The 14,345-nt window shown below is 37.5% G+C and overlaps 1 protein-coding gene across 2 annotated transcripts in view; it reads right to left on the reverse strand.

Annotated features, from left to right (window-relative positions):
- Positions 1 to 10,491: 10,491 nt before the first annotated feature.
- Positions 10,492 to 14,345, reverse strand: part of ZNF667 (zinc finger protein 667) — a 29,188-nt gene continuing 25,334 nt past the window's right edge. The window contains exon 5 of one of the 2 annotated variants that reach the window (XM_023184346.2): positions 10,492 to 13,935. In XM_023184346.2, the coding sequence (XP_023040114.2) occupies positions 12,356 to 13,935 (1,580 nt within the window). In that variant the 3' untranslated portion in view covers positions 10,492 to 12,355. The remainder of the gene's footprint in view (positions 13,936 to 14,345) is intronic. The other variant, XM_023184347.2, reaches the window with a different exon arrangement.

Consider the following 14,345-nt stretch of genomic DNA (forward strand, 5'->3'; position numbering starts at 1 on the left):
TGTTATTTGTACTGTTTGAAGTTTTAAACATCAATGTAATAATTAAAAAAAAATTTTTACATGAAGAAAATTGAGTTTACAAAGAACTAGGATACCTAGAATGAAAAGTTGGCAGTCTAAGTTAAAAATTTTTTTGGAATTCAGAGAATCTCTGCTTGACTTGCCGGCCCTTCCCAAGCATACAGATACCCTGGTAACCCTTCCCATTTAGGCAAACAGACCTACAGTGGAAATATACAAAGGACACCCTGGCATTTACCTATGGTAATCAAACTATGTCCTACTTAAATGGAAACTGCTAGCTAAGTATCATCACATGAAGAAAACTATCAGCATAATAAACACCAAGAGATATAATTGAATCCTGAGTGGGGAAAGTCATGTAATAACAGAAGAAAATGAAAAATTGATTTTAGCCTGTGATTTGAAACTACAAAATAAAGGGAACAATTAGATAAGAACTCCTACGAAATAAAAAAAGAAATACTGCTGTAATAAATTTGATAAAGGGCAGAAAGACAAGAAACTTTAGATGCATAAATTGAAAAGAAAAATGAGAATCAAAAAGGGACATGGAAAATTGTAAGGTCCAATATCTATGTTTGGGAAAAAATTTAACAAAATAAAAGAATGTATCAAATGAATGGGAAACTTTCTAAACTGAAACAAGGCATACATGTTCAGCTTGGGTTAGCTCACTGAATGCTGGACAGGATCAACTAGGAAAACCACAACAGGAAAATCCAGAAATATGCTTGTGAAATTTCAGAATATTAAAGAAAAAAACATTCTAAAAGTTATCAAAAATCATTAGGTCATCTAAAAAAGAAAAAGCATCAAGATGATTTTAGCCCTCCATCCTATCAGAAATATTGGATAGAATACAGAATAGCACTTTCCAACTCATGACATAAAATTACTTTGGACCTAGAAGTCTATACCTGGCCAACAATAAAGCATGAGACCAAATATTGATGTTTAGAGACATGGAATTTATTTCCATATATCCATTATCCAGGGTATTAAAGGATTAACTCAAGCAAAATGTAGATGAAAAAGTAAGAAGACAGCAGGATAGGCTTCAGTGAACAGTGGTTGTAACCCAAGAGACTAGAGTTGAGGATGACAAGGATACCCACTTTGCAATAAGCATAGAAAACAATCCAAATTATTGGTAGACTAAGAATCCAGAGAGTCACTGAAGAAAAACTTTTTGAAGAATGGAATGGGTTCCATTAAACAGAATTCATGTGAAGTTGGAGGATCTTAGTGATATGATGGAGATAAAATTTTTTTCATAGGAGAAGGAAAGAAACTGGCTCTGGAGAAGACAAAGGAAAAACCATACTAGATATCATGGTCTTAACATTAAGCAACTCCCCATGAAATGTTGCATGATTTTAGAAAACTGAAAAAGTTTCCCTTTAAGTGAGTACTAAGATCATAACATTGGATGTGTAGAGGAGCAATGTAATCTTTACATATTACTTGGCTCTGGCTCTTCAGAGAAGAACCAATGTTAGTAGCAATGCAACGCTATTTTATTTTCTACATTTATAATATAGAAATCACTGAAGTATTATCCATAACAAATATCTAGTAATGTGAAAGGCAGAATATAGCTGATTGTTTGGATGGTGGAAGGCAAATGGGAAGATGAAAGATTGAAGCAAGGGGAAGTGGCAATAATCTCATCACGCAGAGGAGATTCAGGAGATCTGCCTAAAGTTGATGGAATAAGAAAATACAGGTTAGCTATATTTCAAGTTAAAATGCAACAAATGTGATAAAATATAACTCACATGGGATGAGTTAAATCCTTTTCTTTCATAAAAGACTTATAAAGAGTGTATAAAAATAAATCCAGAAATAGCAATGGTAGTCAGGATTGTCAGAAACCAAACAAAATTAGTTTAGGAAACAGGTATTTATTGATTCTTGTAACCAAAAAGCATTGAACATGTATGGCATAGTGTTAGGCTGGATTTAAGTGCTCAGACTTATCAGAGGTTTGTAACTCAGCTCTGCTTTCAGTAGTTTCCTTCTCTCCAGGTTGTCTCTTGATGGGAAAGAAATGGCATCTGAGGATATTAGACTTAAAATGTCCATAGAATATTTAATCTGAAAAGTAGAGCAGTATCTCTGTATTTCTGCCTCCATGTCAATCCCTGGGAGGAAAATATGATTTGTTTCAGTTTTGACTGTGTGCCCACTCTGGGGTCCATGGTATGTGGGGTACTCTAGCCAGCCTGTGTCAGGTGCACATGCTTCTTCCAGAGAGACTGAATCACTGAACTGACCAATTCACAAAAAAAAAAAACAAACAAACAAACAAAAAAATAGGGGCTGGTTAAAGGGAGGTTGAGAATCAGTTCTCATAATGGCAAAACCTGACCTGAATTGACATGAAGGTATTTATTGATATTGATCCCACTTAGTATAAACATTCATATCTTTTTCTTGAGAAATATTAATTTGTTCAATTCGGGGGTGCTACCTCAGACTCTGTAGCATAGGTAAGTTACATTTTTATGGGTCAAATGGACATAGCACAAAGTGGCTTGTAATTAAGCTGTCTTGCCAGTAATCCAGAGAAGGTTGCAGGATAAAGTAACCCCAGCAGAAAGAGGCTGGGGCTGTGGTGACAAGAATTGGTTTAGCGTCACTTGGACCCAGCATGCCGGGGGACATCAGGGGAGTTCCTTTTAAGATGCTCCACAGAAGTCCTCCCTCACAGCAAGTGTCAGAGATACAACACACAAAGTGAGACGGTTCAAGGGAGTTCCTTTTTTTTTTTTTTTTTTCTTGAGACGGAGTCTTGCTCTGTCGCCCAGGCTGGAGTGCAGTGGCCAGATCTCAGCTCACTGCAAGCTCCGCCTCCCGGGTTCACGCCATTCTCCTGCCTCAGCCTCCCGAGTAGCTGGGACTACAGGCGCCCGCCACCTCGCCCAGCTAGTTTTTTGTATTTTTAGTAGAGATGGGGTTTCACCATGTTAGCCAGGATGGTCTCGATCTCCTGACCTCGTGATCCGCCCGTCTCGGCCTCCCAAAGTGCTGGGATTACAGGCGTGAGCCACCGCACCCGGCCTGGGAGTTCCTTTTAATACACTCCACAGAAGGTCTCCCTTGCAGAAAGTGTCAGAGATACAACCCACAGAAAGTGAGACGGCTTACCTGTATAAAGGAAAGCAGAGGTGATCTATAAAGACTGTAGCCTTCAGGTAAGGAACTTCATTTTCCTACTCCCTTATCCTATTCTCTACAAGAGTGGTAGACTGGTGTAATCCCACAAGGAGACAAGTTTGAATATATGTGTGAGAAGCCTTTAAAAATATTTACTAACTTCTACATTCAACAAGATGGAATGAAGTAGTTTCTGTTTGTCTCTCCTTTCTGAAACCAAGTTAAAGCAACAAGAGTAAGAAATGCATGTAGAGGCTCCTTCTTTAATGAAGTGAAGAAACATGTATAATTCTGAGCTTCAAAATCCACAAAGTGGTGCTGCTAAATGTGGGAAATCCTGGGAAAAGAAACTAAATCCTGGGAAAAGAAACTACTGCTGCATTGAGGAGCACAGAATTTTCCTAAGGCAGTAGCATATCTGGAAGGGCAAAAGAAAGGGCACCTTTATTACAGCCACAACATCACTTCGAACAGTCTGGCTTTGGAAGCATTCCTAAACTCTGTTATAGTTGCAGAGTGTTGTGTAAGTGACAGGAGGGCTTAAGGAGGAAACACATAGGTTTTAAAAAATGGTTTATCATGTAATAGAGGAAAGAAAATACTGCCAGTGATGTGCAAGAATGCAAAGTAAAGACTAATCCTTGCTACTCAGTCTGGGCCATGGAATAACAGCATCAGCATCACCTGAGAGTTTGTTAAAATTCCAGAATCTTGGGCCCTAATCCAGACTTAATCATTCAGAATCTGCAGTTTTGCAAGATCTCCAGGTGATCGGTACATATTGTTTCAGATTCACTGGAGTAAAACCAATTATCTGCTAGTGTAAAGCACTGTCCTTCCATAAATAAGTAGATCAGGAAAAGCTCACTTCATTCAAAAATTAAAAACTCCAGTCACTCAGATCTTATCAATAATAGTAGGCTCAAAATTACAGAACACCCCTTCATTAAAACTGAACAAAATGAAAAGAATGAGCCAGCATCATGGAATGAGAAAATTGCACTGCCTTATATCACATACTTGAAAATATAATACAGTAACAGTAGGCTCACACTAAAACAATGTGCCAGCATCTTTGGAATTCTCTGCTCTCCGGGAAAAGCAGCATAATGGAGAAAAAGTCAGAAGAAAATCTGAAAAAACTTCACTGATACATCCTGATCGTTGTGTGGGGAAGAGGGGAGACGCAGGCAGCAATGAACAAACATACATAAAATGCCTCTTCAGAATCCTACTTCAGTCTAGATAGATAGTAGTTTGGATAGGAAAGACAAGTTGGTAATATATGTTAAATATACCTACGTTTTGACCCAATAATTTATCCTCTAAAAATATTGTTAAATCTTTACAAAAGCATATGTACAAGAATGTTAATTGCAATATTATTTTAGAAACTAAAAATCCTAGATTCCTCATTATTACTACCCTCTCTAAATCCTTATCTGAGATCTACACTTCTGGCAAAGATGGAGTCCTAGGGAATAATTTAATCTCCCATCTGAAATACTATAAAACGACATCAGGTAATAAAATAATGATCCCTGAGAAATTAGAAACAAATGAGGTGAGTCCTATGATTTCCCCAGACAACTGCATGGAGTTTCCAGGCTGTGGTACAGATCTCCACGAATTAGGTGATGGAGCTAGGAGTCAGGGAGATCAAGGTGGCTAGAGTTCCCAGGATAGAGAGTTTGAGAGGAGACAGCTCTCAGAAAAGGAAAAAAAAAAAAAGCATCTAGAAATCTATAGTGTGTTCCTCTTCTATTTTTTTTTACCTGAGTACAGATCAGAATATGGATGTGAAGAAACTACCTGAAACTGGGGAAAGAACTGAAAGAACTACAAGGAGAAATAAACAAACCCAGAATTATAACTGTAGATTTCAGCATGCCTCTCAATAGAATATGTAAATAGAACAAATAGGATATTGAAGACTTGAACATTATCACCAGCTTGACCTAATTGATATTTGTGGAACTATTCACCCCAAGAAGAGTAAAACACATTCTTTTCAAATGAACCCAGAACGTTTACCCAGACAGACAATAATTCCAGGCCTTAAAACACATATCAGTAAATTGAAAAGCATTAAAGTCATACTAGTCATACTATCTATCTATCTATCTTTTTTTTTTTTTTTTTTTTGAGACGAGTCTCCATCACCCAGGCTGGAGTGCAGTGGTGCCATCTTGGCTCACTGCAACCTCTGCCTCCCGGGTTGAAGCAATTCTCTGCCTCAGCCTTCCGAGTGGCTGGGATTACAGGTGCCTGCCAGCACACCTGGCTAAGTTTTTTTGTATTTTTAGTAGAGACAGGGTTTCACCATCTTGGCCAGGTTGGTCTTGAACTCCTGACCTTGTGACCCACCTGCCTCGGCCTCCCAAAGTGCTGGGATTACAGGCGTGAGCCACCGGTCACACAAAATATATTTTCTAACCAGAATGGATTTAAATCAATAACAGAAAAGTAACTAGAAAACACCCAAATATTTAGAACAAAAGAACACACTTTTCAGTAACCATATTTCTAAGAAGAAATCAAAAGGGAAAATAAATATTTTGAGTTGAATGAAACTCAGAAAAAAGCACATCAAAATGCATAGGATGTACCACAGTACTTGGAAAGAAATACAGTGGCACTAAATGTCAATGTTACAAAACAAATGACTCAAATCAATGACTCCAATTTGCACCTAACAAATTAGAAATAGAAGAGCAATGAAACCTGAAGTTCACACAAGAATGGAAATAATAAAAATCAGAATGGAAGTCAATGAAATAGAAACCTGAAAAACAAAAGCTGGTTCTTTGAGAAGGTCAATGAAACAAAAAAATTGCAGACAAAGAAAAAAAAAGATTATACAAGTTATCAGTATCTGGAATGGCAGATGTGGTATCACTACAAATGATACAGTTATTAAATGAATAAAAGAATGTTATGAACTTTATGCAAATAATTTGACAATTTAAAAATTCTTCAAAGAAGTTAACAAGGTTTACTGAAGAAATATTCAGTTCTATATTAGAAAAATGGAATTTGTGGCCAGGCACGGTGGCTCATGCCTGTAATCCCAGCATTTTGGGAGGCCAAGGCAGGTGGATCACGAGCTCAGGAGATTGAGACCATTCTGGCTAACACAGTGAAACCCCGTCTCTACTAAAAATACAAAAAAAATCAGCCAGGTGTGGTGGCAGGTGTCTGTAGTCCCAGCTATTTGAGAGGCTGAGGCAGGAGAATGGTGTGAACCTAAGAGGTGGAGCTTACAGTGAGCCAAGATCATGCCACTGCACTCCAGCCTGGGCGACAGAGCAAGACTCCATCTCAAAAAAAAAAAAAAAAAAAGGAATTTGTAATTTAAGCCTTCCAAATATTTTCAGATGTCTCTGTTTATTGCAGCTTTAATTCTGGTATAGTCAAGGAATATAGTTTGCAAAATAATGTTTTAAATTTATTAATATTTATACTCTGTCTTGGTGAATGTTTCATGAACACTTAAAAAGAATGTGGGTTGTTTGGAATGTTTTATATTAACAAATGTCAACCAGGTCAAGTTGGTTGATTATGTTGTTGAGGTCTTCTATATCCTTACAGATTTTTTGTCTATTTGTTCTATTAATTACCAAGAGGAGTGATGAAGTCTCCAATGACAATTGTCAATTTGTCTTTCTCTATTTGCAGTTCTATCATTTTGCCTTGCAATTCAACGTGTACTCATTCAGAATTACATTTTCCCAGCTAGACGCGGTGGCTCACACCTGGAATCCCAGCACTTTGGGGAGGCTGAGGCAGGTGGATCACCTGAGGTCGGGAGTTCAAGACCAACATGGTGAAACCCCATCTCTGCTAAAACTACAAAAATTAAGCCAGGCATGGTGGCGGGCACCTGTAGTCCCAGCTACTTGGGAGGTTGAGGCAGGAAAATTGCTTGAAGCCGGGAGGGGGAGGTTGCAGTGAGCTGAGATTGCGCCATTGCACTCCAGCCTGGGAGACAAGAGTGAGACGAGACTCTGTCTCAAAAAAATCAATCAATAAATAAATACATTTTCCCAGTAAACAGACCCTTTTATCATTATGTAATCTTGCTCTTTATCCTTGATTGTATTCCTTGTTCTGAAGTCTACTTCATCTGATAATAATATAGTCATTTCTGTTTTGTTAATGTTTGCCTGGTGTATCTTTTCCCCACCATTTAACTTTTATCTATGCCTTTATATTTAAAGTATGTTTCTGGTAGACAGCATATAGTTGGATACTGCTTTTTCATTCAATCATAGAATCTCTGTCTTTTAACTGGTATATTTAGACCACTGACATTTGATATTTTAAAATATATAGATTAAAATCTATCCACCTTGTTAACTCTGTCCTAATTGTTCTATCTGTTCTTGGGTTTTTGTTCTGTTTTTGTCTTCTATGGTCTAAATGACCATTTTTAATAATTCTTTTATATTATTGTTTACATCTAATTATTTTCAATTGTTACTTTACATCTTTAATTGGAATATACATTCAAATAATATACAACTTAACATGTTAAGATCTTATATATTCCCATTTTCTCTGACACCCATTATGCTTGTCATATTTTACTTTTATATGCTGTTTACCTGGTACATTTTTACTCTTAGGACAGCCAGTTACTTTTTTAGATAAGTTTTAAAAGTTATTACATTCATGTATTCCATTTCCACATCTCTTCATTTCTTTGTGTATCTCCAAGTGTCTGTTGTGTTTCATAGTCCTTCTGTTTGAAGAACTTTTCTTGTAGAGTAGGTCTTAATGTATTATTCTCTGTTTTGTTTCTCTGAGAGTATTTATCAATTTGAAAGATTTTCATGAACATCTCGTGAAGAGTTTTTTTCTTTAGCTCTTAAAAGATGCCATTACATTGTCCTCTGGCCTGCAATACTTCTGATGTCTGTTGTAAGTTTCTTAACTTTGTTCCTCTATATGTAATTTTTTCCCCTCTCTGGCTTGCTTCAAGATTATTTCCAGTAGTTTGAACATAATATGGCTGAGGTGGTGTGTGTGTGTGTGTGATTTTAATATTTATCTTTCTTGAGGTTCTCCAAGCTTCATAGATTTGTGTTCTGGATTCATAAATTTTGGAAACATATTGGCCATTATGTCTTCAAATATTTCTTCTGTCCCACTTATTCCATATCTTCTGGGATTCCAATTATGTGTATGTGTTGGACCAATGGATATTTTCTCAGAGCTCTTGAATTCTCTGTTCCTTCTTGTCCTACCCCACCCTACTTATGTTTTAGTTTGAGTAACTTTTATTGTCCAAACATCAAATTCATTTACCTTTTCCTTGACTATGTCAAGAATATTGATGAGCCCATAGAAGACATTGTTCATCTGCTTGTTTTTTCATTCCCAGTATTTCCATTTTATTCTTATAGTTTTGGTGTCTCTGCTCAAATTACTCATCTAATCTTGCCTATTGTGCACTTTTCCATTACAACTCTTAAGATACTACTCATAGTTCCTTTAAGTTCCATGTCAGTCCAACAGCTATGTATTTCTGAGTCTAGTTCTGATGAATGTTTTGTTTCTTGGTGGGGTAAGGTGTTGATTTCTGCATTTTTGTATGCCTCATAGTTTTTTTTTTTTTTTTTTTCCTGAAAGCCAAACATCTTCTGTAGAACAATAGATATGAAGGTAAATGAATTTAATTCCTGGAAAGGGGATGTTTTTCTATGTAGTCTTTAGCATGTGGGAGATGGATGGGTAAGATTTTTATTATTATAGCTAGGAATTGAGGAAGGCTTATGGTTTGTTGTTGCTGTGGTTATCATAAGTTCACCAAAGGTTTCAGATATGAATAGTGATTCCTTTAGGGTCAACTGATTTTCCCAAGGATCTGTCTCAATGGCAGGGTGACCTTAAGGTTTAGGTCCCATTGGATTATGCTTCAGAAACCCCATCTATACTATTTTCATTCATTCAAATATTTATTGAGTGCTTACCATTGAACTATGTGTCATTGTCCTAAATGTTGGCGCTTGTAACTCCCCAAATACTCTATTACTATTTGCTATTATTTCATGCATCTGTAATTTTCTCTTTGCCTTCAGTAGCTTTCCAACTTTTGTGTGCCTAGTAAATTCATGTTCTTCCTTTAATACTATCTGCAAAAAGAATCCCTGTCCCCATACCTCCATCACCATGAAGTTTATCATCCTCTTCTCTGTACTACCTATGCACCTTATACAGAATTCCGTATTTTATTACCTGAATTCCCTGGTAAACTGTAAGTGTCTGTTGCAAGGACAGTGTCTTATTAGTTTACATATCCCCAGGATTTAGCAGTAATTGGTCCAGGGTATCTACATGCACAACAAATATGCAGCTAAAATGTTTGCTAATGAAAACTGGAAATCTATAGGTGTCTATTAAAAGCAAAATACTGTAATAATGGGCTCTCCTACAACAGTCTAGGAATAAAGCAAAACATTTTTCTTGCCAGTTAAGTTTTCAGGACTTTAAAAAAAACACAAAGTTGATTTCCTTCTTAGTTTGGATATATTTTTAAAATTCATGTAATGCAAAATAATTTAAATAATAAATGATTCAGCCTATTAGGATATAACTGAGTTCCAAGCATTTGGGAGGACACATAAACCCAGTTATTTTACCTTTATGGCACTTTCCCTAATGCCTTTAAGAGTTTAAGAAAAGGAGAGAATAGACAAAACTAGATGAAATGAGGATTTTTGTTCAGGCGAGAAATAAAGCAGTGAAGATATGCAATTCTCACAAGTAATTCCAAGTTAACTTTATCATGTATTGCCATTCTAATGCTCTCTTGAAATCCCCAAGAGGAACAAGAAATGCAATAGGCAATGAGATAAGCCTGAGGAAATTAGGTGACTGTGGGCAGGGCATCCTCTTGCTTCTCCACAGTCTTCAGGTGTGTCACAATTCATTTGGGACTGACATGTATTTGTATGGCAGATTGGCAGAGGAATTAAGAAGCTAGAGTGTGTGTGTAGAAAAGAGGGGGAAAAAAGGACATGCCTCTGCATGAGTAACCTCTGTGCTGTTTGCTCACCCATTTGCTCCAAGGGGTGGATTTTTATACTTGCTTTACAAATATGAAAGAACAAGTTTAAATGGGAAGTTAGTTGTACTGTTCTGTATGCATGCTCACCCCTCACAATTTGGATTGTTGTTTTATCAATGGTGGTCAAAGTTAGGAAGACCTAACCCATGTACATTCCACAAAGTCATCTTAAACTTTAGGTATTCTCAAAAATAGCTTTTACAGAAGGAAAATTTACACAGAAGAGCCCAACTGTATATGATCCAATTATAAAAAGTTCTCTATTTCTTATATATTTGGCACAAACAGCAGAGACTGAAAGTTACTACACATGTTGAACTGCTGACAGGAAAAGAACCCACTATATAAATCTAGGGTTTCCACTCCATATATTAGTTTGGGCTGCCATTACAAAACATCATAGACTGGGTGGCTTAAACAACAATTTACTTCTCACCGTTCTGAAGCCTGGAAGTCTGAGAACAGGTGGCCAGCATGGTTAGGTTCTGGTTAGGGCTCTCTTCCTGTTCTGTAGACAGCTGGCTTCTTGCTGCATCCTCACATGATGCAGAGAGGAAGCAGGCTTTCTGATGTCTTTTTTTGTTTGTTTTTGAGACACAGTCTCGCTCTGTCACCCAGGCTGGAGTGCAGTGGCATGATCTTGGCTCACTGCAACTTCTGCCTCCTGGGTTCAAGCGATTCTTCTCCCTCTGCCTCCTGAGTAGCTGGGACTACAGGCACATGCCACCATGCCCGGCTAATTTTTGTATTTTTAGTAGAGACGGGGTTTCACCATATTGGCCAGGCTGGTCTTGAAATCCTGACCTCGTGATCCGCCCGCCTTGGCCTCCCAAAGTGCTGGGATTACAGGTATGAGCCACCGTGCCCGGCCCAATGTCTCTTCTTATAAAGGCACTAATCCCATCATGAGGGCTCCACCCTCATGACCTCATCTAATTCTAATTGCCTCCCAAATGCCTCATTTCCAAGTACATCACATTGATGGTGAGGATTTTAACATTATGAATTTTTTTTGGGGGGGGGACAAAAACATTCAGTCCATAACAACTCATATTTCACCACTTATTGCATACCAGTATTGTTACATGAAAATACCAATGTTTATTCATATAAATATAGATGATTTATTTCCAAATAAAACAATACTGATTTCTCCTGGCTCTGAAATCCTCATTCTTCACTGTATCTTGGTTCTTTTACTGATAGCTTGTCTCAGCCATGTTAGATGTTCACACCATGAAGATCATATATTCTCATATCCATGGAGATGGTACAATAAGGTTTCTACTGTTACACACCATTATGAGTGAATGATGCTTTTATCTACCTAAAGACTCACTTTTCTTTATTCTCACCCACAAGTTTGTCAGTTGAAAGTGGCACCCTGTTTTGCCAAGAAGTTCCTGATATTTGATAGTTCTAGATCTGAGAAACGGACTCAAATTCTTTCTTCTGTGACCTTAAACCAGACTCAGAGCCCCACAATAGACTTCAGAATTATACTTTGTTGTATGTGACCAATGAATTATCTTTAAAACTATGCTGGAAGTAAAATATCAGTCTTTTTTTTTTTTTTTTTTTTTTGACACAGAGTCTTGCTGTGTTGCCCAGTCTGGAGTGCAGTGGCACAATCTCTGCTCACTGCAACCTCCACCTACTAGGTTCAAGTGATTCTCCTGCCTCAGCCTCTCCAGTAGCTGAGATTACAGGTGCGCACCACGCCCAGGTAATTTTGTATTTTTCATTAGAGATGGGGTTTCACTATGTTGGCCAGACTGGTCTCAAACTCTTGACCTCATGATCCGCCTGTCTCAGCCTCCCAAAGTGCTGGAGTTACAGGTGTGAGCCACCGTGCCCAGCCAGTCATTCCTATCAAATAAAAAATGATCTTCATTTCCAATGGCTGACCAAACTTCTGAGTTTCCTTCAGTTAATTTCAAATCCTGAGGTCAAAATCACCAATGACTTTTGCTCTTTGGCTTTCAAAGTGGGACATATCATCAAATGGTCCCATATACACAAAATTTACATTACAGACAAATACCTATTTGCCGTATCTCTGATAGCCTCATTCGTTGATTTTATAGATTTAAAACAACCTTAGGCTTTTTCTTCAGAATGTGTATTCTGATGTCGAATCAGGGATGAGCTCCGACTATATGCCTTCCCACATTTACTACATTCATAGGGTTTCTCTGAAGAATGACTCCTCTGATGTCGAATAAGGTCGGAGCCACTGCTAAAGGCCTTCCCACATTCATTACATTCATAGGGTTTCTCTCCAGTATGACTTCTTTCATGTAGAATAAGAGATGTGCGCTGACTAAAGGCCTTACCACATGTTTTGCATGTATATGGCTTCTCTCCAGTGTGAATTCTTTCATGTTGGGCAAGGTGTGCACTCTGGCTGAAGGCCTTCCCACACTGATCACATTCGTAGGGTCTATCTTCAGTATGAATTCTCTTATGTCGTGTGAGAGAGATTCGATGGCTGAAGGCTTTTCCACATTCCTCGCACTGGTAGGGTTTTTCTCCAGTATGAATTCTTTGATGTTCAATAAGAAATGACTGGCGGCCGAAAACTTTACTACATTTATTGCATTTGAAAGGTTTCTCTTCAGAATGAATGTTCTGATGTATTTTAAGGTTTGCAGTTCCAGAAAACATCTTCCCACATTCCTTACACTCAAATAGTTTCTTTTTCTTTGTATGAACTTTCTGATGTTGAATAAGGGATGAATGCCGATTGCAGACCTTCTCACATTTATTGCATCTGTATAGATTTTCTCCATTATGAATTCTTAGATGCAGAATAAGGGTTGAAAGCCGCCTGAAGAGCTTGTTACATTTATCACATTTGTATGGTTTCTCTGAAGTGTGAATTCTCTGGTGAAGCATCAGGGGTGAAATCCGATTAAAGAATTTCCCACATTTTCTGCATTTATAAGGATTCTCTAAATGGTGATTTCTTTGCTGTAGACTCTGACTTAAGGCCTTCACATTTTCAGGGATTTTCTCTCCAGCATGAATTCTTTTATGTATAACAAGGGCTGATTTCTTTTTGAAGCCTCTCCCACATTTATTATATTTATGTGTTTTCTTTCCATTGTGAATTCTTTTATGAAGTAAAAGGGATGACATCTGACTGAAGGCTTTCCCGCACGTTTTGCACTGGCAGACATTCCCAACAATGTGAATTTTCTGATGTATATTGAAAGACTGACATTGACTCAAGGCCTTCTCACAGTCAAGAATTTCCTTTCCATCATGAATTCTCCTATGTAGAATAAGGGTTGTTCTTTGAGTGAAGCTTTCCCCACATTTATCGCATTCATGGCTTTTCTTTCCACTGTGAATTCTCTGATGAAGTACGAGGGATGAGATCTGTCTGAAAGCTTTTCTACAATTACTGCATTCAAAAGGCTTCTCTCCAGTATGAATGTTCTGATGAAGTTTAAGAGAGAAGCTTCGACTAAAGGTTTTACCACAGTCATTACATTTTAAAGGTTTCTTCCCGGAATGCCCTTTCTTAGCCTTTATTAGGACTGAATTTTTGTTGCAGCCACTCTTTCCTGTAGGAGCTTTTGGTTGTGCAGAAACTAGTTTCTGGCAGATGCTTTGCCCAGATTTGCTGCATTGATTTGGAGGTAACTTCTTGGTCTCACACTTAGACCCTGAGTCTGAAAGACATAAATGAATTAAATGTTTCTCCTTTCCTGTGCTGAAAAAATGAAGATTCTACAATATAAATGCAATTATCATTATTAATCATAATAATTTTGATTACCAAAACAGTAACTTTTTAGTGTTTTATTATGGTTTTGATGACCATACTAAAGGCTTTACAGAGATATTTAATAACCAGAATTCAGAAGAGTCTGTAATTGGAAAATGAGTAAGTCAAGATTTTATTTATAGGATAACTTTTATGCCATATACTGCACATTGAACTCCACAGGTTGTTCACTGGATAAACATATGTTTATTGGAGAATGTGTCCAGAAAAGGCAAATCTACAGAAACAGAAGATAAGTGGTTGCCTGGAACTCAAGGTAGGAATGAGGATGAACTGTAAATGGGCATGAGGAAT

The sequence above is a fragment of the Piliocolobus tephrosceles genome, chromosome 21 (genome assembly GCF_002776525.5).
Source record: "Piliocolobus tephrosceles isolate RC106 chromosome 21, ASM277652v3, whole genome shotgun sequence".
Taxonomy (NCBI): domain Eukaryota; kingdom Metazoa; phylum Chordata; class Mammalia; order Primates; family Cercopithecidae; genus Piliocolobus; species Piliocolobus tephrosceles.